Consider the following 27,973-nt stretch of genomic DNA (forward strand, 5'->3'; position numbering starts at 1 on the left):
AAGTACACCATATATAAGTGGACAAATGAGAAATTGAACATGTAATTGATCATATGAAAAATTGAGACAATTAAAGTTGTTGATTTAATCATTGCAGTACTGTGAACTACCTAATATGAAGCACAAACAAGAATTAATATGCATGATACAGCTGGACAGATGCCAAAAAAGGACCACATATATATATATATATATATATATATAGATTTTTTTTTTCTACTTGGGAACTTCCAACCAAATTCATAGAATTTGCTCCTCCATGAGGTTTCTTTGCAGTGTTTGATGAGGGTTGGACCGGGATGATACTTCATGAGCATCTTATTATTAAATATAGTGGGAAAGCCAATCAGGTTGCTTCCCTGTTTTGGAGTGAAGATGATGATATTGTATGGTTTAAGACGAGCAAAGGTGGACCCAAGGGTGTTTCCCACCTCTGGTGTGCTATTAAGTGAGCAAGCCTGCAAGATTCCTCTGTCGTCTTTTCTGTCTCATTTGGAGAGTGACCGAGTGCTCCAACCCACTTTGACCTATCAAAAAGTTCATCTCAAACTTAATTTCCTTCATCATAACATGTTTTGAAGTTTTTTTCTTTAGGTGTCCAAATGTGCGACAAGAGAGTAAGTGGAATATTCATAAGCTGTATTTGTGGGATACAAACACCATTTTTTAAGTCTAAGGAGGCCACTTTTGGAAATTCAAGGCGCTGCCTTGATGGGAAAGGAGCTCTACCAATAGAACATATTAAAATATCTATCTTTATTTATTTATTTTTTAATGTATATGCATAGTATATTTGTTGATAGGATGTGAAACCTACATTTAGCCCCTAACTAGGCCACTATACTTATAAGCATATTCATTCCAAAATATCCTTAGGGTTAGGGCCCATACCATTAATTGGTAACCCTTTTCTCTTTTTGGCAATTTCACGAATATATTTATCATTGGAATATACTTTTTATATAATTTAATCACTGCTTGGATAAGATGTAGAGAAATCCGCATATATAGGAGATTGTAACAAATGACATTATAGGAGGATATACGTCTGATTTCAGTATAATTACATCAAAATCAGAAGTGGCTGCAGCTATACTATATATCTTGGAGTTTTTAGCATATGCTTCTGTCTTTCCATTTGGTATTTCGACTACATCCATCTCCCAAGTCTTTCAAGTCATGGGAGGTCAACTTGGATCAAAACGCTATTCTCTTTATTATTTGGCATTCAGCTCTGATGCCCTTGAAGGTTATTTATGTTTTTTCTTTGGAGGGCATACTAATGGACTGATATGTAATGTTGTAAAAGTATTTATATGAACAGGACATTTAATGGTCTTTCAAGTGTTTATTTTTTAAATCCTTCTGTAATTGGATGCTTGTTTGCTTTCAACAAGACTCACATGTTTAAATAAATTTTAGATTGTCGGACTCCGACTACTTGGGCAAATAGGTCTTATCTAGACTCTCTTAGACATGCTAACCAAATTGCTAGTAATTTGGACAGAAAATTGCTGAAGATCCTTGTCCAAAAATGAATACTGCTCATATTTTTTCACGCACTAAATAAACAGAACGGGCCAAATAAAAATGCACGCCCCTCCCTCTGCTTGAAGTATTTGCTTTTTCTGTGCACTTTAAACCAGAAAATCAGTCCAAGAGATTACAACTTGCACCGAGACCTTACATATCAAACTGATGACAGTTGAAAAAAAATTGGCACCAGGTGAACTGAATAAAAATGCTATGGACACAAATAAACTGGAAAAAAGAATGAAAGATTGAAAAGGCAACCAGGCACCTCAAGTATTTACATCAAGATGATTGTATATTTGTATGACTAGACGATTTTGACACAGGAGGATCCCTTAAGCCAATTGGATGGATCACCCAATGTCTGTGTCTTTTCCATTGACCAATGCATGTTATTTATCTTCTACTTTAAGGACTATGCAAATTGCGTAAGTGATCAACCACATCATAAGAACTGCTGAAGCGTTGATTATCAGACCGCTGAAGAACGGTTCCTTGGATTTGCTGCGAGCTGTTGGGTGCAGGCTCAATCCCTTTTGTCTTGACTGTAAAGCAATGTCGCACACGAACACGGTGATTTCTCGTCTCAGTCGTTTTGCAGCCCCGCACCTTAACCACCAATATAACTTCCTTGTCTCTGTTGTCTTCACACCAAAAGTTTTGTGGAACACCATCAACAAACTCTTCCAGAGTTTGGAATTCATCGTGATGGACTGATACCTCTGCAATATTATTGGGTCTGATTATGCCAGCTAGTGGAGTTACCTGGGTCAAATGCAAGATTAATAAATAAGCCCAATTTTGAATCTAGATCCAGCAGAACATCTTAAGTTTCTCAAGTTCCATGTTTTTCTGACATAAATTGAAACATCGGGAAGAAGCATGTTTCAACTGCTCAAGGCAGTAGAAATTTTTATTCAAGGAAAAAGAAATCACCTCGAGCCATCGTGGAAAGCCAAAAGAACCTCTTGGACAATGATCTGCTGCTTCTCCACCCTCCTTAATAGAAGACTGACCTTCACAAATTATTTCAAATAAAGCCTCATTTTTCCCACACCTATTTGCAATACGCAAAATAGACATGTCCTGGTTTTGAAGGATTATGTTGTTTGTACTGACAATAGTTTCTGGGATTTTGCATAGTTCTTCAAGCATATATTTAATTTTCTCATTTGATCCAAGAATCTCGCCAAGCTCTTGCCTCCTTATTGACTCATCAACTCGAGCAATATCAACATTAAATATGCAGCGGACAGGCTTATGATCACTGTCCGTCACATCCATGCAAGCCTCATACCTATTGAACAGGAGAGGTTAGTAGCAATTTTTTTTTTTTTTTCTAAGGAAAAGAATAAAGAAACGAGCTGATGTATTAATATAATTATACTTGTGGAAAGCTGCATACATATACAAAGAGAGGAAGATTGAACGAGAACAAGTGCAGAGATCAAAATGCACCAGATATAATAGTCAACACCCTTACAGCTTTATATAAAATCAAAAGGGTTATTTTTGTCAGACTATTGGATCACATTCCCCTCCTATGCATTTTATGGACCTATAAAAGATTTAGTTGCCATCCAAAATGAATTATGACAAGAATGACATTAGGGAAAATGCCATCTAAAAATCTAAAATGGAATCATATATATATATATATTAGCCAAATCCTTAAAGAGAATTGGCTAAAATTGATATTAGCCAAATCCTTAAAGAGAATTGGCTAAAATTGAGACAAGTCCCTTTTTTTCTATTATTTTTTATACTACAGATACATGAATTAGGTAACAAAATCTTTTATTTTTGGTTGAGTATTTATGAAGAACATTTTCTATTAAAATTTTTATAAAGAATATTAAGGTTAATTTTTTTTTTTTTTTGATATTATTTATGAATACACAAATTGGGTTGAATAATCTTTTATTTTTGGCTGAGTATTTATGAAGAACAAATGTTTGCTTAAAATATTATTCTATAATTCTTTAATAATATTTACAAATATACAAATTGGGTTGCATAATCTTTTATTTTTGGCTAAGTATTTATAAAGAATGTTTTCTATTAAATATTTGTTGGTTGCATAAGAATATTTTTGGCTAGTTGACAATAATATATAGATTCCGTTAAATTATTTGAGACATCATATACAAAATATATGTGGGTGTGATTTGCTCCCTATAAATGTGCTGAAAGCAATCATGCTAGGAAAACTTACCTTAATATTGAAGAGACTACAGGACACTCTAAGCTGCACTCAGATACCAAAGCTGAGCGGCTATCACGGTATAAAATTCTGTCACACCAGGCAGGAATGCGCTTCTTTTCACCAGAATCATACCCTACAGACAGTTTACACACGATTTCAGAAGCTTTTGAGAAAGCCTTATAAAAATATAACCTAAGAAATCAACTCCATATGCCAATCACTTCAAAAATCTTTTCCCTTTCAGGTCAGGAGCTACTAACCATTTTAGAAGAAAAAAAAATGTCGGGAGCCAAGTTTCTAAGAGTGGCTAATATTTTAGGCAAGTAGTTAAAAAAAGCTTTTGTAAGTAGGACAATTGCTTATTGGAGTCATAAACAACTCAATTATTACCAAATAAGTCCAACCCGTTCAATCTGCATGCAAGTCCAAACCAATAAAGCAATGAAGTCTTTTTTTCTCACTCTTTTTAAGGTCCTGGGTCCCTGGCCAATACAGTTAAATCTAAAAAAGCATACATGTTCTAGTAAAACCAACCTGCTAAACCGGCTTGGTGCCTTTCAAACTTGTATGTGGGTGGAAATGTAATAACTGCTTCACTCATCCCTTGGAAGACATTACCAGATTTCATTTCCGCCCGGAGCTGATCCCTTTCTCTAAGCCAATCAAAGCATCTCTGAGAAATAAAGTCCCTTGCTTCGTCATAAGAGACACCATCAAGCCGATAATTGAAATCACCAAGAAATATGACCAAGTCAGCCTCAGATAACTCAGGCATCCCTTCAGCAGTTTGCGCACCAATAGCCTGTACACACATCATGCTTTATCACGCAAAATGGAAAAAAAAAAAAAAAATTGTACAAGAAGTAATCTAATGATTAAAATGGTGGCTTTAGCAATCAATATAATTACGTACATTTGTGCCACGAAGCATTTGAACAGCAGAAGAAGAACCAACTGCAACAGAAAGGACCAATGGCAAGCCAGATCTATAAACAAGCCAAACTAAATACATTGAGAAGGCAACTGAGCAAAACAAGAACAGGTACAGCACCGTACCAGCCACAGCATTGAAAAGATGAGTTGGTCGGCTGAATGTCATAGTCTGATATACATGACCAAAATCTGCATTGCGCCGATTAACTGCTTCTAAATGTGCTGCGAAGTGACAGTTAACAAAGCACATTATCCGGTCATACACTCGTAGCCTCAAACCAACAGCTCCCTAGTCAGACAATGTTAACATCAATCATCAGAAAAACCAACAATAATATATAGTCAATAATGACGTGTTATTAAGAACAAGAAACTGGTTTCAGATGAACTAAAGAATCTAGTTTTTGCATTTACACGTCTATGCATAAAAGGTAGACACATGCAACCTAGAGAACAGTTGAAACCTATTGGAAAATGATGCAGGAATCGCTATCTGACACTTCATATCAGAACCCAATTAGCAACACTTCCATCATTTTCAATAGCAGATAAAAGAAGTCTGTTTATTAAAACGATAACACAACTTTTGAAACAAAAAAAAGCATAGAATGTAATTAACTAGAATTCAAAACCGATCTTTCATTAATTTCCTCATCGGCTCATCCCATAAATAAAATTTGACCACATGATAGGTACAGCACCAAGCTAAAGATAACAGATGTCATCCCAAGTCAAAAATATTACAGTTATCTTAAATTTTTATTTTTCTATTTCTTTCAAGTATTAGCATCATCAGGATTGAGGGGACTTTATTTTTTCTTTGTTTTTTTCCCTCGCCCTCTTTTGGGTGGTGACAAGGGTGGGATAGGGAGCTTTACTGACATAAATGACAGTAAAGTGAAACATACTCATTTACTAGGTATTACAAAGTAAAAATCACTAGAACAGACTAGGAGAGGGATACCTTATTACCAATTGCACGCCCAAAGCCACATGGAACTGCTGCAGCATCTACATCACCGACATGAGCTTTAAGATTGTTTCTAACCCTAAAATACAACACTTCAACAATCATAAATGAGAAAGTCAATGAGGACAAGGGCCTTAAATAAGATTAAAGAGAAAGAAGTAGACACCTAAGAAAAGAAACAGAAAGACAAACTATATACATACATTACATAGAAGCTCAACAGCACATAGAAATTTAATTAGGCCATTGTTTTATATTGAATTTCAGGACGCAGATAAGCAGGCCCACCAGAGAGGAGGCAAGGCTAACCAGAATTGGCCTAATCATTACCAAGTGTAAAGAAAAAAAGATAGCCTCATTTAACATGAAGAACACAACACGATCAACTCGTTTCAAATATTATTTTTTAACAAAATGAAACCATTGAAATCAGACATGAAAACCCCCCATAAAATGTGAAAAGAGCTTAATTTTTGAATTTCTAAAATTCCATCAGAACTCAATTAAGGCCTTCCTAAGACATATACTCACCAGACAGCGATGAGCAAGCCTGCCAGCTGCCTAGAACCAACGCGTTCAAATGTTGATCCTTCATCCAGGGTTTTGCCTATCATATCCAACCACCACAGCCCGACAGAACTCCCTTCAAGTCCAACCTACAGTTGATGGGGGAAAAGGTTAATAAGAGGTGATAAGAACCAACTGAAAGGTTCATCAAAGATCACAAAATAGTACAAAAAGGAAAAATGAAGAAGAGTTCACAGAAAAATTTAATGCAATAACCCATTCATTTTGTTCAAAATAAGAATAATTTTCCTGGATAACAAGGGAGATAAATCATTCTTTCTATTTCTGCCCTTTTCTTTTGAACAGGGTAGATGCCACCCACTTTGTCGTGTATGTTTCATTTACTTTTAAGAAATATTCCTTGCCGCCAAAAAAAAAAAAAAAAAAAAAAAACCAATCAAAGAAAACTAATCTAAAGGTCCTTAAATTAGCATAATTTGAAAAAAAAAAAAAAAAAAAAAAAGTTGTCTGCCATAACAACATAACATGATGTCTTTATCAAAGAATAGCAACACAAATCTGTATTACTCTTTTTTTTTTTTTTTTTTAAAAAAAAAAAAAGGTATCGTAACACAATCGTGTCCAAATTCCACTTTATAATGCCTCTGAACAAAGCATGAAATTGGATCTTCTCTCACTATCTCTAGTGTGTAACAACATTCCCCGCCCATTCCCAACCCAAACCAAATAGGTACGCAATCTAAAACTTCTCTAATGATATCTAAATAGCCAAAACACTGTCTTATTTATCAGCTATTAAAGCTGTATTGCTTTTATCCTGGCAAATTCATTTATTCTTGACCCAAGCTTCTTGAGTTGTAAGTATCCATACTCCAACATTATAAAATCTACATTTGACGAGCGTTTCAAGATAACTTTTGACACAGTATGGAGTTTAAGAGTCTATATTTTCTAACAACAAATCCATATCGCACAATGTGACCTAAGGTTAAAAGAGTAGACTATATGCAATCTGTTCAAGTTGCACTTTTTTCAACTTACTTGGCAAGAGAAAAAAATAAATACTTACAGTCTCTTTAGCTGCAGACATTGCAAGAACACCAGCACCCATTTCAACTTCTTGCAACCCAACAACAACAATCCCAACATCTGAGCCCACAAAACTTAGCCAGGAAATAAGGGAGTCATGAGATGCTCTTCCCTGTCCAACATTCCAAGTACCAGTCAATATCTTTACATTTTCTATCCTTGTGTATAAAAATTCTTTGCCAGCCAATTCTGAACACAATGGGCTGTCAAGAGGTCCCGGAGATGTGATGTTCCATCCACGTATACCACCATGATTAGCCAAGGTGAAAATATAACCAGCTCCAATAGTCATTTCTATCACCGGACTGCTGTGAGCTACCCAGCCTCCAAGCAGAGTACCACCGAGGTCCAGTACTTGGACGGTTCCACTTGCATAACCAACCCATATTCGCGGCCCATATGTACAAAAACATTGAACAGCAAAAGAATGGTACTGAAACTCTTGTATACGATTGCCATTGCCATCCCACTGCACAAGTAAACCACTTGTACACCCAGTCCAAATGATTCCATCTATAGCCAACACCAGTGCATCAGTTCTCCGATTGTCATCTCCAAAGGCCCCCTTTGCTGCAACTCGGCGTACAGCATCTGCTGCTCCCATTATAGCATTGCGTGAGCGCTGAAAGAAACCAAAGGAACTCTGCATCTTTTCTTTTTTAGAACTAGAGATATATTCAACTGAAAAATCTTGTGCTGATGAAAATTCTACTCGGTTCTCAATCTGACCGTCTGTATTGAACACTTTTAACAACTCCCTTGTGCGAGCATTCCTGTGAAATTACAACTCCTAGAATAAGTTATATCCATAAACCTATAAAATTTGAACAAATTCAAAGAGATGAACCAATGCAATGCATGAAATACAAATTATAAAAAGATACATAGGGAGCATCATCTTTAGTCATTCATGTATCCCCTTCATTTTATGCACATATGGCATCACAAAATGAGTGCGCACCACACTGACGTAAAGGGCTAATAGCTAAGTGGCATATTGACAGTAATCAATGCTCTTCCATCTCAGCTGACCATCATTGCCTCTATAAGTGTACATCATGTGTGCTATGAATTAACCCAACAGTGGCCAAAGTTAATAGATGAAATCATATGGTGATGGTAGATTTTTAATCCAGCATGTTAGTCAGTGAACCAATTTATCAAACTCAATTACGGTAAACCCACAATAAACAGTTTCCTCTTATTTTTTTTGGCAATGATAAAATACAAAAAAAGATGATTCAAAACACCCAAAAGCAAACAAGGGCTATATTGAGGTTGAAACAAAGGAACAATGCTAAAAGTTAAAACATACCACAGGGCAAACGACTGATAACCAGCACTCCACACTTTTGCTCTAGAATTATCAGATAACAAGTACTTAACATCTGATGTGAATATGTTACTGAAACCGTTTACATTGAGTTGGCTCCGCAGGTCAATGTATGACCTCTCCACCATCAGAGAGGCCATGTGCCTTTCTTCATTTGTTAGAGAAAGAGCTTTTTCAATTGCTTCCCATGGCCATATTTTAATAATACCGCCTTCTAAACCCGACCACATGTCACCTGGACGAAACAAAAACAAAGTGAGGGAAGCAGAAAGCACAACGATCTCTAATCTAGCATTAAGAAAGGCGCATACTATCCAATTCCTTCTAATATGTTAAATCTAAAACTATTTCAGTAGGTTGTGCGCGAACATTAATCACTTGCACCACACTTATCAAAAAAAAAAAAAAATTAATCACTTGCACCACAGTTGTTACTGTTCTTACCCTATTTAACATTTCCAATACAATCATTTCATTTCTTATAAATTATAATAAAAGCACATTCACTCGGGCTATTAATCAAACAGAGCACAGACATACCACAAGACGTGATGGCCAACGAAAGGACCGGCCCCCGATGAGCCTGCCAAGACAGGCCCTCCTTAAAACGCCTCCTCCGGTCACCGTTCTGGTCCAGCATCGTCATCTTCCAGCCCCTGATCCTCCCATCCCGGTGCCCACTCCACACCACTCCGCTCGCCTCATCCCCAACCAAACACATGGCAGGCGAAGTCGACGCCGACTCCCGAAACGGCGCTGTATACTCATCCCCAGTCTTGAGGTCTCCAATTCCGGGCTCGTACAAGTCCTTGAAGTCCCAGACCCTAACCCCGTTCTCGCTCGCGGCCCACAACTGGGAGTCCGTGGCCGTAATGGTTCTCAAGAAGCAGGCAATCTGGGATTCTCTAAGAGGGTGGGGACGGAGCTCCAGGCAGGGCGGACGACCCGGGTGGACGGCGGAGCGGACGGGGAGCTTGAAGATCCCAGTACCACCGCCCTTGGCGACGAATTCGGGGAGAGAAGAGCGCTCGTTTTGGGGGCTGGAGGCGTCGTTGGAGAGCTTGCGGTCGAGGAATTGGAGCATGTAGTCAAGGCGCTTGGAGGTGGATTCAATGGACTTGGAAGACACGGAGTCGTATAGGGTTTCGTCGTCTTCCTCGTTGTCCGAGGAGGATGAGTGGAAATACCGGTCGACGTATGTTGGCGGCGGCGGCGGAGACGGGTTGAGAGGGGAAGAAGAATTAGTAGTACACAAGACGTCGTCGTCTAGGTCGATGAGCGGGGGATCCATGACAGTAGAAGCGAGAGAAAGAAGGTCGAAGAAATCGAGAGTGTGTTATTGGCGTTTGTGCTCCGACTTTCAGTTTGGGATTTAGATATTCAGACAATCAGACAAGAGAGTGATGACCGGTTGGTTAGTTGGCCGAGAGGTTACGAGAAGAGACGTGGTTGTGACTCTTTTTTTTTTTTTAAATAAAAATAAAAAATTTAACAACGTGATGGTCATGTCTTAACGCTTGATGATACTCAGACACCGTTACGTTGACGCATCTCAGCCATTCGCGTTTGCTTCTTATGACACGAGTCAACAGGCTATTCAATATTTGACAAAAATTTGTAAATGTAATGCTATATAATAATAATTTAATAGTTAGTTAAAATTGTCATATTAGCATTGTAAGGTAAAAAATTTAAAATATAATTTTTAATATTACACATTTATAAAAAGTAACAACTAAGACACATGAAACTCATCACTTTAAAAAACTATTGTTAAAACTTAAATGCCTTTGAGGTACTTGTAGGCAAGCTCATTATTATATGGGCCCTTCAATTTCAAAAACTATCACCGGTGTTACTTATGAGGAGTGTTACACATTTTAAATTTATTTTTCAAAATTTGATTTTCAAATAATGTATCACCATCTCATGAGATTTATTATTTTGAGAAGTGTGTCACAAACTCATGAGATTGTGACACATCATTTGGGAGCCAACTTTTGGGAAACAAATTTGAGATGTGCAGTATTTCTCATTACTTATATACATTCGGTAAACGTAGATGGTACTTTCATTCATGTTCTGTCCATCAAATTAATGGGATCCATCTCAATGCCTTTCAAAACGCGACACTTGTCCTATATGAGTTATTAATATTATTTAAAAAATAAAAGAGAACAAAAAAAATGGGAATAGTTTGACTGCCTCTTATTACCCATTTGAGGGTAATTGAACTACCTCGTGCCTTTGGAAGTGTTTGACCACTCCTAATTTGGCCAAAACCACCCCTCAATTTTATTTTTGTTGTTAGTTGGGGTTAGACCTGCCATAAGGAGTGGCCAAACAACCTTCAAATGGCGAATAAGCGGTTTAGCCACCTTGTGGTTGGGAGCCAAGTCACCTCTTTTTTTTTTTTTTTTTTTCCTCTTTTTGGCCTAGCTTGTACCGTATATTCCTGCAGCCCAATTGTTTACTTACAATTGAAAAATATATATACTTTTCGAAATCAGCACGTCTTTTTAGAATGGAATTGCTGTTAAAATCTAGAGAAGACAAGTTTTGTAAAGAGAAAATAAGAAAGGAAAGAAGAAGATAACACAAAAGCTAAGGTTACAAGAGAGAATAATATATAAGCAGGAGCACATCATATGAATCATGGAGTGAGATTTGGATTTATTGTGAACTTTAAATGCTGATGACGGACTTCATTCGTGAATGGTAAAGAAAGAAGGAAATTAGAGAAGATGTAATTATTGCTTTAGATTTATGAAATTTGGGCAGAGACTTTTAGCAGGAGATGGTGGTGGCGAAGAAGAGTGCAATGATTGATTACTGGACAATTGAAGCTGCAACAGGCTTTTGCATCCACTTAGGGCCAAGGAGTTTTTTTTCTTGTGAATTTTGGTCAAATACGAAGACGTTTGTAGGTAGAGTTAGGTACGAGTGAGATTGCATTCACATCAGTAATAATAATAATAATAATAATATAGACATTAGTGCAATTGTTCCACCGAAAGGAACAAAATATGAGTTACATCATTCAAATTCTCCACGATCCATCCATTTGGGTGGCAGAGTTTGTGTTGGACAAGTGCTTTAAATAATATATGTTTCCATATTCCCATGTTTCCAAATGAATCCGTGACCATATTTTACAGGGTATTCAATATTTCAATGAATGTAATTTTTCTAAATTTATTTCAACCAACTCAAATAGTCTTTATATGTCATCAAGCACCATGTTCTTTGAGTAGATCAATGCAACCAAGTTGTTTTAGCTGTTATATAATATGGCCAAGGCCCCATACGGGCCATACTCCGCTTTGGTATTGGGCCTACCAACAACTTCGGGATCTCTTGCTAAGAGTATAGTTAAATTAATATATCTCTCTTTTCCTTTCTTTTTTCTCAAATTAAATGGAATAAGTAGACTAATGTTAATGTCTTTCTTTTATCACTAAAAAAAAATTACGTAAATTTTAAAATTATTATTGAGCTTATAATTAATTACTATTGAATTTTAATTAAATAATAATTTTAAAAATCACTTTATTTTTAAAGTGATATTTATAAAATTACTCATGAGGAAGTGACATGCTAACTTTTTTTTTTTTTTCTAAGTACCATGTTAATTTATTTTTGACATGTCTACACAAGAGAAAGAAGAAAAATGATTCGAATTAATAACATTCTCTTTATAAGACGTGGTTCACACCGATTGTTTTATAAGGAATGAAAATAAAAAGGAAAGAGATGAAATCAGACACTTATTTAGAAAGATATTAATGCAATAAAATACAAAGCCAAATCTTCTACATGAATCAAAATAGGTAAGCGCTGGGATCTGGGTAAGGTTTTCTGTGCCTGCACATGGATTAGTGATAATGCTCTTTATCATTTTTCATGGGCCACGTGCACATAGTATTTTTGTGATTTTGGAGAGGGGGCCCATAAAATAAACGGGACCGACCAGGACAGACGGCCCTGATTGAAATTCGACAAGTGTAAGAATAATACGGAAACCAGAAGATAGGACCCAAAGAGGGACAACACTCAACAGAACAAGACCCCAACCTCGGGTGCCTTTACAGTCTGTCTTGATCTCCATCGTTGTGTGCATTAAAAACAATCGCAACATGTTGGGAAAATTGATAATTAATTGGTTATCAATTTTCCACCAGCCCTTTATGCGAAAGACAAGTTTGGAAAAAAAACACACGAGAACACACACCAATCACACACATACACAAATAGTTTACGTGGTTCGGCAATATGCCTACGTCCACGGGGCGTGATCCGGTCTTCTTCTTTACTATTGAGAAATATTGAGTACAATGGTACAAGCCTGAACCGCTCAAGTTTAATATCCCAAACCCAAGCCCTTAACCCCTTGTACACCCCACTCAACTGTCCTTCTCAAATACCCAGTAAAGAAAAACTCTCTACACTTTGTAAATGTCACAAAGTGCTCTCACCAATTTGAATTTTCGGATCCCCACTTAACCAAGGACTGCATGTCCTTTTATAATGGCTAATCACAAAAATAGGAGAACAATTTTAATCCAATTGCTACTGGGAAAACGAAACTATCATGAATACAAAGTCTTTTCATGATGAAGATAAGCATTGCAACCCACATGTTTATCCACACACGTTTTCTCCAAAAATCAAATTCCAGTTGTTCTTTGACTCCTTTTAAAACTAACCTTATCCTCTTATAGATAAATATGACTTGAGCCCACTAACTTGAATATTGATATTTTCCAGCAATTATCTTCACACTTACTGACAATTTGAGCCATTATCAACAATCTCCACCTTGGCGAAAATTTGGCAACCTCCACTTGAGACCTCAAGTCCGCATCTTGACCGATGCCCATCCCCACGCCCTGGGATGTGGTACAAAACACTGTCTACACCAACAGTAATAATTCCACAAGAATTATCATGCTCCACCATAAAGAGCACATGCACTTAGAATTAAACCATTCTAAGAATTTTCATTTTCGGCACATGTCGAAAAAATCCTGCTGAAAAATATGGTGCAACTTCCATGTTTGGTTCCCCCGGAAGTTCATCAGCCATCGACACCCTTTTCCACCACATACCCAACATCAAAAAACCAAACCAATGTCTCGTATGCAAATGTGGACCCGCTAATAGAACACATCCATTATCCTGACATTTTTAGCGGTCATGCCAGAGGATGTACATGCCCTTATCAAAGAACATCATCATCCCTCTCTGTAACGAGAGAAATAATATTAGCGTTTTTGGAGCAATCTGCCAAACCTGCTCCTCTCAACGTTTTGTGTAGCCTAGATTGGATGTCCTTGACTTGTATTTGCCACAAGCCAAAGTTCATTCTTCCGTCGAACCTTTCAATCCCAAACTTCAAGGACTGCATTTCTTCTTAACGAGTAGAAATCCGCAACCAAGCTCTGATACCAATTGTTGGGAAAATTGATAATTAATTGGTTACCAATTTCCCACCAACCCTTTATGCGAAAGACAAGTTTGGAAAAAAAACACACGAGAACACACACCAATCACACACATACACAAATAGTTTACGTGGTTCGGCAATATGCCTACGTCTACGGGGCGTGATCCGGTCTCCTTCTTTACTATTGAGAAATATTGAGTACAATGGTACAAGCCTGAACCACTCAAGTTTAATATCCCAAACCCAAGCCCTTAACCCCTTGTACACCCCACTCAACTGTCCTTCTCAAATACCCAGTAAAGAGAAACTCTCTACACTTTGTAAATGTCACAAAGTGCTCTCACCAATTTGAATTTTCGGATCCCCACTTAACCAAGGACTGCATGTCCTTTTATAATGGCTAATCACAAAAATAGGAGAACAATTTTAATCCAATTGCTACTGGGAAAACGAAACCATCATGAATACAAAGTCTTTTCATGATGAAGATAAGCATTGCAACCCACATGTTTATCCACACACGTTTTCTCCAAAAATCAAATTCCAGTTGTTCTTTGACTCCTTTTAAAACTAACCTTATCCTCTTATAAATAAATATGACTTGAGTCCACTAACTTAAATATTGATATTTTCTAGCAATTATCTTCACACTTATTGACAATTTGAGCCATTATCAACGCAACAGACATGCCGACACACACGTTTTTTGTTTAAGCTTGAGAAGCTTGAACACTTGCCCATCCAAACCCCATCCACCCCGCATTCCCCAACTCCATTCATATATGATATAGCTGGTTAGGTAAGGTAGCTACCTGCTGTTACTAACTGCCACTATTGTGGAAGTTTGCACATTCAATATTCACTTTTCTATTCTGATCTTAATATCTTTTAGTGGGTTTGTGTAGGAAGAGGGGTTTTGTGATGGGGAAGATGGTGCTGGTGTTTGTGTTGTTGTCGTTGGTCCAAGTGCTTGCTGTAGATGCGGTTGATAGGGTGAAGATATGGCCAATGCCCAAGTCGGTGAGCCACGGACACGGGAGTCTGTACATGAATAAGGATTTTGAGCTCAAGACTGAGGGGACCAAGTACAATGATGCTTCTGGGATTTTGAAGGACGGCTTTTCACGGCTGCTCCATGTGCTCCAAGTTGCTCATGTTGTCGATGGCAATTCTTCTGCTGCAGATACTTCGCTTCTGCTTCAGGGTCTCCATGTCCTTGTTTTCTCACCGGATGATGAGGTACTGTTTCTTTTCTTTTCATGAATTGGTGGAACTGCTAGCTATGTTTTTTCTGTTAAGGTGTTTTTTTTTTTTTTTTTTTTTTTTTTTTGTTTTCATTTTATTCTGATATGACATTTTGTATCACCCAAAAGCAAACTATTACCCCAATCCAAATTATAAATTTGGTAAGCTTTGAGAAGTATTTTGGATTTTGGACATTTAAAAAAAAAAGTTTTTGAAAAACGTATAAATTGAGAATTGATTTTTAGTAGGGATCACATATTTTTGAAAAACAAAAAATTGAGAAATAATATTATAGAATAAAAGAAAAACATGTTGTAATTATTTTTTTCTACACCGTTGTGGTGATATGACGGCCTGACGGCCATAGCAACTACCACGGGCTGTTAAATGGCCCTAGCGGCATACCACTGGGCTGCACACGATGGCCACCCGCCACGCGATGCCGCCATCATAGGTCAGGCGGCCTGTAGTGGCCACCCCACTGTCTTTTTATTTTTATTTTTACATATAAATAGGAGCCTCCACATGTGTGTTAAATGTGAGAACGACATCTGAAAATTAGTTTAAATAACTGATATTTGAGAATAATTTTCGACCTTTTAGAAGCCAAAACTGATTTTGAAAAGTTTGCCAAACAGATTAATTTATTTTTCCTGCTTAATCACATTTCTCATCTAAAACGAGTATATTGAAATGAAAATCATGGTCACGCCCAAATCTGCAACTTCAAGGAAATAGATAAAGAGAGAGAAAGCAATCAGAAAAAGGCATTATCCCGTGCCAAATGCTCGTACAAGAACATTGGAACACAAGTTCTCGATAAAGCAAACCCACATAAAAACACTAATTTGTCTTAATTTTTTTGATTCTGTCTTTTATTTTCTCTTCTCCAAAACAAGCAACCCCAATTAACTTTTCGAGCGGAAGTGATCAGAATAATTTGGACAATTTTTGTGGTTCAAACTTCCTCGACTTGTTTGGTTTTTCCTCTTTTGGGTAGTAATTTGGGAGACAAATTATAGCTTCCATAATCCAAGTTCATCTCTCTTTCCATAGCTTCATTGAGTTTTGGTTTACCTGTCTTTATAATTTAAAATGCATCAAGCGTATTTTCTTTGTTGAAATTTCTTGTTTAATATATGCTCTTCTTCTCCATGCAGTTACAATATGGTATTGATGAGTCGTACAAGTTATCAGTTCCTGCATCTGGGAAGCCTGTTTTTGCGCATCTCGAAGTGGGCGGAACTAATCATTTTTCTGCTGCTTAGCTCCATATGAAGTTTAATTTCTCATATGCATTGCTGTTGATGATTATAAGCCTTTTTTGACACCTGCTTAAAAACTTGACAATTATGCAGTTTTCTCATGCTACTTTTGAGACTTCCTCACTTAAAAATGTGTAATGAACTCTGTTTTAGACCTTTTAACATATTTAATTAGACTCACAAAAAGAGTTCTTGAGATAAGCTGTAACATATTGAGAATTACCTTGACCTATGTATTAAGGATATTGACAGGAGTGCCTTTCTTTAAGAAGGGAAAGCGACAATAATCAGTCATTCTTTGTCAATTATGCCGTGCCATTTCATATCTCTCTAAATACATGCTGATACATTTCAACATAGGAGAAAAGCTTAAAATATTTATGTTACCAAAATAAAATTTCCCCCCATTGAGCTAATATGTCAAGATGTAAAATTAACAGTTATTGAAAGAATCTTCAAACATATTGCATATTTTGGCCACAGATCTGTATTGTCAACGTGCATACTCATTTTTTCATTTAGAAAGCTAAGCTAATAATTTTGTAGAACTAGTCATGACATTTTGTTCCACATTGAATATACTTGATAAAGTGAATCACCTCTAATTTGTCAATTCTTGTGTGATAGTTTCTAAATTTTCCACAAAATAAATGGGGGAAAATTTTAGTTGGACACCATAACAGGTGTTGTTGTCTAACATGGAAATATGTTCTCTGCTCAGTAGCCTCAAATGAGATGACTAAAATTCCATGATTTGTTTGTCAATGCCTGATGCTCTGAAATGTGTTCGTGTGCTTGATGTCACATGGAAGCCAATATATTACATTGTAGCATAGGTCATGTCTGTAGCTTTTGATTGGTGTATGGTTTTCTGATCAGCTCTGTTATATTATGAAATGATGCAGGCACAGACAGTTTATGGGGCTTTACATGGGCTTGAGGTTATGTGCTGTCGTTAATGACACTCCAAAATGTTGCTCCTTTTGAAGTTTAATTATTGACCATATGTAAAAATAGTTTTTTTTTTTTTTTTTTTTTTTTTTTTTTTTTTTAAATTTTTTTAATTTTATGGATGACATATTGCAGACATTCAGCCAATTATGCCAATTTAACTTTACAACCAGCGTAATTGAAGTTCCTATGGTCCCATGGACTGTTATTGATCAGCCAAGATTTTCTTATCGGGGGCTTTTAATAGGTTAGATGCTCTTGTGTACTCCTGAATTGCCAGCTTACAAAATTTGCTGATTGTTGATCTGTTTTTTTTATTTTTTATTTTTTTAAAAAAATTTTTAATTTTCTTAAGAATATAATCTTTGTATTTAACAATATTTAATTCCTATTTTCTACTTTCTTCTTTTAAGATTATAATGTGCATATTCAACAATCTTTGACTCCTGTAAATTTTAAAGATTAAACTTTTCATATCAAGGATTATTTTATGTCTTAGGCCAGGATTAGATGGATATACTCTGGGAGTATCTGTGCTACGAGAGTGGAAGTCCTTGTAAAACATGTGCTGTAACTATTATTTGCGATGGGTTGCTTGGCTTGCAGTTTTAATGCATACAAGTCTCAGCAGTGAATCATTCCTCCTTCTGGCCAGTTTTGTATCTTTGTTTCCATTTGTGTACTTGTATGGTTTTTGCCTTTTGAGTCCTCATTATATTTGGCAAATTCACACACTGATCGCATATGATAGTTTTCAACATTGGACACATTGTTTAAGTTTATAGGAAATGATGAATTTAACCATTTAATTAATACTCCAACACTCACTTTCACATGAGGGCTCAAACTTTAATCAATAAGTGAGGCCCAACACACAAAATATTGAATTGAAATGAGTTGTGAATTATGGAGATAGAGTTCGAATTTAAGACCTCTCTTATGATACCAAGATAAATCACTAGATATTCCTAAAACTTAGGCTTATAAAAAATTGTGAATTTAATTATTTAATTAATATTCCAACATTTCGTTAAATTTCTCTACTTTCATTTCAGTAATCACAACTTGATGCTTGTAGACTTGTAGTTACAAATGCCAGTGTGCCTCAAATTGAATTATTCTAGTATATAATCCGCTTTTGTTTCATGAAATTATAATCACACTTAGTTATTCGCATATGCTAGGTGATCTTTTGTTCTTTCCCACACCCCTTCTACATGCTTTCATTTTTACCTTTTTGGAATATTAGGGTTCAAAATCAATGTTATTACGAGATTGTGTTCTGAATAAGCCAGTATTCTTCTTAGTTGATATACATATGTACAAATTTGAATGTTGGGGTACGTTATCAGAACATGAAATAAGTAGATTTGACACTTCCTTCTGTTTATTGACATTTTGTAGTAAGAAAGAGAAATTTTAAATTCATGTTTGCTGACTTGAAGATGAAATTGGTGCAGACACATCTCGACACTATCTGCCATTGCCAGTGATAAAGAATGTTATTGATTCAATGGCCTTTGCGAAGCTGGTATGGACTGTATAATCCGGGGCAGGCACTTTTCAATTTATATTTGTTAACTGTGCTTAAGAAGACAAAACTCAAATTTGCAACTGTTTCTATGATAAAAATTTCATGCAGTTCCGCATCATAGCATATCGCTGGAAATGTTCTTGGACCTTTGCTTGGCTATATTTTATAATCTTGAGCAAGTTTCATCATATTTTCTGTGAGCTGATATGGAACCACCAAAGCTTCACCCTTGTATTCTGGAACCAAATGAATTTCAACGTGATAAAGGGCTTGACAAATATTGGCTTAGCACAATCTTGTTTCTCATTTGGGTGGACCAAACTATTAGCATATTGGCTTCTTTAAGTAGAGTGGTATTGTTGTTAAACTCTGTAAGAACCAGTAACATGAACATCATGTCACTACATATTGTTGCCAGCATTGTGGTTGTTGTCATTAAATAGCTTGAAGAAGAGAGGTAGATGACCCTTATATGTAGAAATGCAAGGGCATGCCCCAGTGACAAGGGGTAAAAGGGTTTTTTTTTTGTAGGAATCAGGAAAATTTTGTATTTCTTCAATTATGTGCTGAATTTGTGGTCTGCTTCAATCAATGCAGAGAAATGTAGGAAAACATACCATTACATCAGTCCTAGAAAAAAACAAAGAAATTATCTTCCTCAATTACTGTAAATATCCGTGGCAAGTTTGGTGGATCTAAATTGAAGTTTTACTTGGCATACATTTTTCCCTTTGATTGGTGTGAACAACTCATTACTTTTATGCAGTACTACACATTCGCCAAATTGACCTATGTGCTACAATTCTTTCCCACTTTCATGCAGAATGTGATGCACTGGCACATTGTAGATACACAGTCTTTCCCTTTGGAGATACCTTCATTTCCAAAACTATGGGATGGTGCATATTCAATTTCAGAACGATATACATTCGCTGATGCTGCAGAAATTGTGAGGCGAGTAATTTTCGCCTTGATTTCACTATCTAGATATTTATCATCTTCTTTATTTGTTTCTTCTAATATATTGATTACTTCTATTCGCAGTTATGCTCAAAGGCGAGGGATCAATGTTTTGGCTGAAATTGATGTTCCAGGACATGCTCTCTCATGGTAGCTATCACCTCTTTCCGATCTCATTGCAGTCTATTTTCAGTGTAAAAAAAAATGAAAGTTAAAAGAAACCTTTCCTAACCAAGTTACTGATCCCTGATAATTACTCTGTAAAACTTCCCTAAGTTTCATTGATTGTAACTCTGGCCTAATGTAACTACTGAACATAGAATTGCTAGCAGCAGCTCAAAAAGTTTTTATAGCTCTCTAACATACTTCTTAGAAAGACAGTTTAGCTCTGATCTGAGTTTGTGGAGAATTTCATATTAACTTTTGGAACCCAAAGGAGCAGTGTAAAGAAAGAAGTGTAGATCCCAGAAGATCTCTAGATGATTATACCCTTGGCTTTGGAAAAAATCTGATCATTGTCTTTTTTGTTTTGGTTAGACTGTAAGATCAAGAAAGTTATATTTTGAAGAAGGGAATCTCGTAACCTAAGTTTTGTTGAGTTGAATTTGTTCCCCAATAATAAATATATTTCTTAATTCCCGAGTGATTTTTCTCACTGTCATTGACAACTCAAACTGGGAAAGTTCTATAATGATGAGATTATGAGAATTTGTATTAGAGCATTGTTGCATGAGTTGAAACAACTACTGAGCTTACACCACCCTAAAGTATTTACCTAACCAGAAAAAATGAAGACACCATTTTAGAGGTGTTAATGTTATGACTTATAAAAGGGAGGTAAATCTTGTAAGTACTCGAAGTACGATCAGCACATGTAGAACTTTCCTAAAAAATGACAATATTGGTGGTTTTCAGAGACACATGCGTGTAAGTGCATATGTTACACACACTTTACTACCTAATTAAGGTGCATATTGAATGTCTACAAATTTATTGTTCTTTCTTTTCTTTTAAAAAAATAGCCCAATGATGTTATTAGGTTCTTATATTTGTCATGGCCCATTGAGGTCTAGAGATGAAATGCTTTTGTAATGACATTTCACTAAGTATCTTGGAGCTAATGGTTTAAATCTGTAGGGGAATTGGCTATCCTTCTCTGTGGCCATCAAAGGAATGTCAGCAGCCACTTGATGTCAGCAATGAATTCACCTTTAAAGTCATAGATGGAATTCTTTCAGGTAATTTCACAATTTCCTCTTGAAAATGCAAAACAATTCTCCCCATTAAGCAAATGGCACCTTTGAAAGCATAATTTTTTTTTAATGCTATTGTTAAAATGGGAAATAACTAATGTTGCTTATAGCTTTTTTTTTTTTTTTTTTTTTTTTTTCAGATTTCAGTAAAGTTTTTAAGTTTAGATTCATTCACTTGGGAGGTGATGAGGTTGATACAAGTAAGTTCAATGATCTAATATGTCATATTATTGGGTATTCCTGTTCCTTTTAACCTCTTCCTTTTATTCTCTACTTATTAGTTGAGATAGCAGGATTTATTTTAATGAACTTGGGAATTGTAGGAATTCATCATGGAGCTCTTTTTCCTTTTGCTTTTTCTTCTTCTTATTCTTCTTTTCTTTTTTCTCTCTCTTATTTATTTATTTATTTATTTTTTTTGTGGGGGGTAATGCGCACTTGTCAAACATGCTTGCTAACTTTTTCAATCCTTGGCATTGAAGTGTTCAGTTGACCAAGCTGGGAATTTTCTCTTGGTTTGGATGAACAGAAAAACTGTTTGGATGCAAGAACTAGAAATAAAGAGAATGTGACAAATGGTATCATGATCCTCAAAGAGAATGTGAAACTAGATCCTCAAGTATCATAGATACATGAGGCTGGCTTTAAAGTGAAAAATTGACATCTTAAAAATGTTATGGTACATAAGTTTTGTGAACTATTCTCTCAAATAGAATGAGTTTCATTTTAAGTTTATAATACAATTTAATTTTTCCATGGAAATATAATGTTTTCACTAAAAACCCTTTCTTGTAATTGAGCGGTGAAGAAGTTCTTATTATCTGTGCTTGTCAAGTAGCACCATTTGTTTGTTCTCTCTGTTCTAATATTTTCCTTTTTTTTTTTTTTTTAATGTAAATAATCTCGTAGCTTTAGTGCTGCCCCTGGAGCACCAAAAATCCTTTTAACTTCTTCAGAGAGCATCTATATCTTTTACAGAAGTCTGATAATGTTTTTATTTAAGTTGCTTGGACATATTCCTGTTGAATGTCATTCGTGATTTTCCAACAGTATTGATGCTGAGAATGCATGCACCTGTATCTGTAAGAAAGATACAACCATGCGAGAATCCAGTACACTGAATTTTTTGTTGATGCACAAATATCAAAGGTATATCAAACTGCAACAGCAATTGTAGAGACACACAATAATGATGGCATCACTTGGATGATAGCTATCTGCAACACTACAATTTCAGACTTCTTCACTCTCTGTTATCTTCTTCTTATTGCTACCTTTGTTTCCTGAATTCCTAGATCAATTAAGTATAAAATCTTTTTGCTTCCTTTGTTTCCTGAATTTCTAGATAAAGTATAAAATCTTGACGTTAATGTTTGATTAAAATTCTCATTTCCAAAAGCTGTGTTCCCCTTCTCCCGGTGTAGTTATTCAATAAGAAATGACTATTTTCTCAAAGAATCAATTTTTCTGTCATCTTTCATAGTATTTTTAGATTTATTTGAAGCCTTTAAAAGTCTAGAATATATACCAAGTTCATAAATTCTATTGAATTTTCGGCTTAAAAGTTCTCTTTGTGGAGGTAAAAAGGTTTGAAGGGCTCTCCTATTATAAGATTGATTCTAATGGCTCAATATGTATGCATATACCATCTCTATGCAGAGGTTATCTTACAAAATATGCATATTGTGCAAAACTTATACTCTTTTCCAATCATATGATCCTAATTAAAACAATTCCATTGGTTCAGCAAAATATGTTAGACTCGGATGTTGTTTGCATTTGTTTTATATTATATGTCTTTCGTATCATTACCTATCTATATTGGTGATTTCATTATCTGGTTTATAGATACTTGTCTTGAACTTGATAAGTTAATGATTATTTAATGACACAATTGATTAAATATCCATTTCAGGTTGCTGGAGGGTGACTCCTCATGTAAGAAAATGGTAACAATCTTAATATCTAACTTATCCATTCTCTATATCTTCAAGTAAATTAGCTGTCAATATACTTCCTAGTTGGAATAACTGGCTTTTGAAATCATTTCCGATGCACTGATTGCACAAGTGCTGGAAGTTCCCTGTATAGTTCCCACATATTTAGCGCTTAACTGTAAAGAATGTGAACCTACTTCATGGTAGAAACTTTAACAGTCTAAGAAAGGGCTTTCATATGATAATTTTATTTCTGAATCAAGTTAACGTTATTAGGCTTGGAGAATCCATAAAGTTGCCACAGGGCTTGATAATGAATCTTATCTGGACAGTCTGATGGGATATATAGGGTTCAGGGATTCAGCTCTCCTCCAGTCTTTATCCTCTGGTATACCACCCGTTTTCTTAATATTTCGGTCATGTCAGTATTATATATGGTTGACTAGGAAGCATGGATATATACTTTAAGAAGTTTCCCTATCCAGATATACAGTCATACAGATCCCCAATGTGAGATAAATTGGGATATTGGTAAATAAGAAAATTATTCATTTTTGGTGGATGGGGTTTACGTATAAAATATAATATTGGTGTCTTAGAAAGATAGTGTTAGGGAGAAAAACACCAAGGGAGTCAAACAAGAGTAAGTTAATATATATATTAGGACACCACTTCTAGCCCAAAAGCCTAAGCTAATGGGCTTGGGTCCGTTTAGGTATATTAACTACTCTTTTTCTTTACGCTTTCTCAATGTGGGATATAAACCTCACAAGTGCATATATAACAAATTTCCTTCTCACTTGTGAGTCTCTTCCACATTGACCCAATTTTCCCTTTCACAAGAGTGTCACTCGTACTCTAAGAGAAATGACACTCTTTTATAGGAGTCAAACCAAACGCGTCAAACTAAGACATTCGCGTCAGCCGCAACAGAAGTTAATATGGCTCTAATACCAGTTGTTAGGGAGAGAAACACCGAGAGAGTCAAACAAGAATAAACATATTAGGATACTGATTCTAGTCCAAAAGCCTAAGCTAATAGGCTTTAGTCCACTTAGGTATATTAACTATTTTTTTTTTTTTTTTTTTTTTTTTTTTTTTTCTTTTTATACTTTCTCAATGTGAGCTAAAAATCTTACAAGTGCATACACAATAGTTAGAAACTTTCACAATCCTAAATTTTTATGAGTATCAATTACGAACCTTGGATTATGTGTTTTGTTATATAGCTTTTATATTACTTTCAAGTTCCATCATCTATACATATTTTATGACTTTTGATGTTTTTAAATTGTCTTTTATCCTAAAAACTAGCATAATATATATTCAAAAGTATTTTTCATATATTAATTAACAAGTGAAATCCTGTTTCATATTCTAGATTTGACATATTTTCGTGTCTATATTGTATGGTATTGTATCTGTATCCTGCATGTGTATTGGGACTGATATATGGTTGATATGTACACTCACATATACATATATAATATCCATGATATCCATTATTCCGTGAAATATCTTATAGAAAGTAACACTCAACCTAATTCTTACAAGTGGGTCATTCTTTTCCACATGTATCAATAAGTTTTGATAACTGCATTGTTATTTACTTGATTTACATAAACATGCTTACCTTTCATGGTGTCCTTTTATTTGGGTTGTACCAACCACCAGAAGCCGCCTTCTAGAATAGCTCATTCACTTAGGGTATCTAACACCATACCATTATTCAGCCTTGAAGATTGTCATCCTGGTGCTATCTTTAGGATATTTTTTTTAATATGTTAAATTTTGATATCATATTCTTGAAACTTATATTCGATTTTAATTTCCTTGTCTCAAGAAGGGCATGGAAAACTATAGTCAATATTTATTGTCCAAGAGACATGCTAGAGATAGCCTATGACGCTTTTGACAACCTTGATGTACAGGTTAACTAAACATCGTATGAATGAATCTCAAGCTTATCAATACTTCGTCTTGCGTGCACAGAACATAGCTTTGTCCCATGGATACGAACTTGTTAACTGGTATGAAGCGTACGCATAAGGTTGTATAGGTAGTTTTGTAGTGTTTTTTTTATTATTATTATTTTTTTTTTATATCTTATTCACACTTCTCTTTGTATACTTCCAGTGTACTTTGGGGCGCCTACGCTTTTAATAAAATCAGTTACTTACTTATCAAAAAAAAAGTCTTATTCACACATGAAAAATTGCAGGGAAGAGACTTTTAACAACTTTGGCAATAAATTGAGCAGAAAGACTGTGGTACACAACTGGTATGTCCTCCTTTGCACGATTTAATGTTGGAGGTTCCTGCATTATTTACTACTATAATTGGATATTGTGTCATGATGCGCATTTTCATTCTGTAAAAATTCAGAAGAGTACTGATCTAGTTTTAAATTTCAAGATACAGATTAGGGAAACAATTATTGAAATTCTTCTACTATAATTTTAATGGAGAATAAAATACAAAATTAGGGTATAAAAACAACACATATTTCTCATTATAATTAAGCATTTTGGCTTCAAACCACATCTAAGATCCATCAATGTTGTCTTTTGTTATGAACTATGTAATTATTTATTGTTAAGGAGGGAGTCCCATCAGTTGGGTGTTGGCCTGGTTAAGATATATGTACTAATTGGGTCTCTTCATCTAATAGCTTAAGATATCCAGGGTCTTTGATAAGTGGATGTAAGAATTTATAAGGTCCAAACACAAAATGCCTGTTTTATCTAGTACCAAGTATACAAACGTATATGCACTCGTGTGTTTACATTACGTATGGATTTATGCACTTATTTGAGTAAAACTTAGAGATAGAAATTATTTTCCCTGGAAATGTGGATTTTCTTCAAGCTACTCCAAACTTTTTAGCTGTAATGAAATCGTATTGAAATTTTAAAGGAACTTGTTAAATAGTTATACTTCTTGGAAAAACTTAGAGATAGAAAATTTTGGTTCTTTGATTTTCCTCGCAGGCTTGGAGGCGGTGTTGCCAAGCTCGTGGTTGAAGCGGGGTTAAGGTGCATTGTAAGCAACCAGGACAAGTGGTATTTGGATCACTTAGATACCACATGGCAGCAGTTCTATATGAATGAACCACTTACAAATATCACAAACCCCGAGCAACAGAAATTAGTCATTGGCGGTGAGGTATGCATGTGGGGCGAGCACATTGATGAGTCAGATATTGAACAAACCATATGGCCACGTGCTGCAGCAGCTGCAGGTACTTATTTCATGCCAGTTTCTATTAAATTCTCAGTATCTTATGTTTCGCATTCCATATGACTACAAGTAATATTTGAGACCCAGGATTGAACAATAATAATGTGGACTAATTGTTAGATCAGATATAGTAATGGTAGTTTCCTTGCATCGTGACAGTCTTTTAATTGTATAAGCTTTTGTGGAAGCTAAGAAATTGATGAAAAATGGGACCACAGTGCTTTTTGAATCTTAACTTCTTCATTCTCTAATAAAAAATGGATTTTTTTTAGAATTGTTATAAAAAAAAATATCATTGTTAAATTGCCAATTTTTCCAAAACTTAAGCTATTACAAAATGGTAAATTTAATCATTTAATTAATATTTTAACACTCTCCTTCACGTGTGAGCTTAGACTTCCTCTCAATAATAAATAAGGCTCAACATGTACGTTGAATATTTAATTATATTTTATTAAAAATGAAGGTAAAGAGTTTGAATTCAAAACCCTTCTCTTATACTATGTTAAATCACCAGTTGTTTCAAACATTGAAACTAATAGGAAATTATAAATTTGGTTTAATTAATATGCCAACAATTATTGATCACATCCATTGGAGGTAAACCTATCCTTCTTTTTCATTATTAAGTAAAACCATCCAAAATCCATCTGATGTCAGTATGGCCACGTATTATTGTCATGGTTTGTAGGATGCCTGTGCAAATTGGCATTCCAAGGTGAGGCATGGCCTCACTCATGCCTGGGTTACAGAAACATGCCTTAGCTTTGGATGCTTGTTTTATTACAATCTATCATCAGCTATGCCTATATATATGGGATGAACTTACAGGTAGTCATTACTAATGTTAGTAGTCTATGGACCAATTAAATCTTCAGAATGATAATCTAGCCTTTGCTGGAAATATCATCCCTCATTTCTAAGCTCACAAGTAACCTTGTTGTAAATATCCATAATATTTCTGTGTTGTAAAAATTTTGGCAGCTGCAAGAGTGGCATGTCTATGGGGTATTGTTGCACTAACCATTTATATCAAAGTTGTCACTGACAAATATATATATATTTTTAATGTTGATCCCTTTACAAATGAAGAGCGGTTATGGACAAGTTATAACAAGCTGGCTAAGGATCCGAGACAAGTTACTGGAAGGTTGGCACATTTCAGGTGTTTGCTGAATCAAAGAGGAGTTGCGGCTGCTCCTTTAGCTGGACCAGGCAGAGTTGCTCCTGAAGAGCCAGGCTCCTGCTATTCTCAATAGCATGCAAGACAGGACACATCTTTATATTAATTCTTAGAATAACGAAAGCTCCTGATAAAATCAGGTAGTGTTTTTTTTTTTTTTCCACGTATACAATATATATACAAGCTTCAAAAAGGTCGATGATTCATTGTAAGGCCATGTCTCTTTGAAACCATATGTCTCTTTAAAACAATAGAATGTGCATGCCTACATTAATGAAACCATTCTGTTGTTTTACCCTTATAGTTGATGCTTTCTGGAATGCCCGTACATATGTTTTCTTAATCTTAAAATTAAGAAAAGAATGTC

General features: G+C 35.4%; 2 protein-coding genes across 6 annotated transcripts; one reads left to right on the forward strand and one right to left on the reverse strand.

The window, feature by feature from the left end:
- Positions 1-1,616: 1,616 nt before the first annotated feature.
- Positions 1,617-10,023, reverse strand: FRA3 (Endonuclease/exonuclease/phosphatase family protein). 2 transcript variants are annotated; one of them, XM_059576007.2, is made up of 11 exons: positions 9,133-10,021; positions 8,575-8,827; positions 7,240-8,032; positions 6,174-6,298; positions 5,637-5,721; positions 4,796-4,961; positions 4,653-4,693; positions 4,274-4,541; positions 3,749-3,872; positions 2,470-2,830; positions 1,617-2,298 (listed from the first exon to the last, which is right to left on the reverse strand). In XM_059576007.2, the coding sequence occupies exons 1-11, from the start codon at positions 9,881-9,883 to the stop codon at positions 1,942-1,944; spliced, it is 3,324 nt and encodes a 1,107-aa protein (XP_059431990.2). In that variant the 5' UTR covers positions 9,884-10,021; the 3' UTR covers positions 1,617-1,941. The 2 variants fall into 2 exon arrangements, with proteins under 2 accessions (XP_059431990.2, XP_059431989.2); XM_059576006.2 differs by having other exon boundaries at positions 4,653-4,961; positions 9,133-10,023.
- Positions 10,024-14,721: 4,698 nt separating this feature from the next.
- Positions 14,722-27,909, forward strand: HEXO3 (beta-hexosaminidase 3). Of its 4 annotated transcripts, none has more exons than XM_088511679.1 (15): positions 14,722-14,842; positions 14,931-15,277; positions 16,444-16,518; positions 17,454-17,489; positions 17,635-17,746; positions 18,960-19,030; positions 19,857-19,987; positions 20,078-20,143; positions 21,131-21,231; positions 21,387-21,446; positions 23,162-23,195; positions 25,115-25,213; positions 25,405-25,464; positions 26,174-26,424; positions 27,516-27,909. In XM_088511679.1, the coding sequence occupies exons 2-15, from the start codon at positions 14,960-14,962 to the stop codon at positions 27,680-27,682; spliced, it is 1,581 nt and encodes a 526-aa protein (XP_088367805.1). In that variant the 5' UTR covers positions 14,722-14,842; positions 14,931-14,959; the 3' UTR covers positions 27,683-27,909. The 4 variants fall into 4 exon arrangements, with proteins under 4 accessions (XP_088367805.1, XP_059431889.1, XP_088367806.1 ...); XM_059575906.2 differs by having other exon boundaries at positions 14,944-15,277; XM_088511680.1 differs by having other exon boundaries at positions 14,722-14,837.
- Positions 27,910-27,973: the final 64 nt, after the last annotated feature.

The sequence above is a fragment of the Corylus avellana genome, chromosome 11, assembly GCF_965113065.1.
Source record: "Corylus avellana chromosome 11, dhCorAvel1.hap1.2, whole genome shotgun sequence".
Lineage (NCBI taxonomy): Eukaryota > Viridiplantae > Streptophyta > Magnoliopsida > Fagales > Betulaceae > Corylus > Corylus avellana.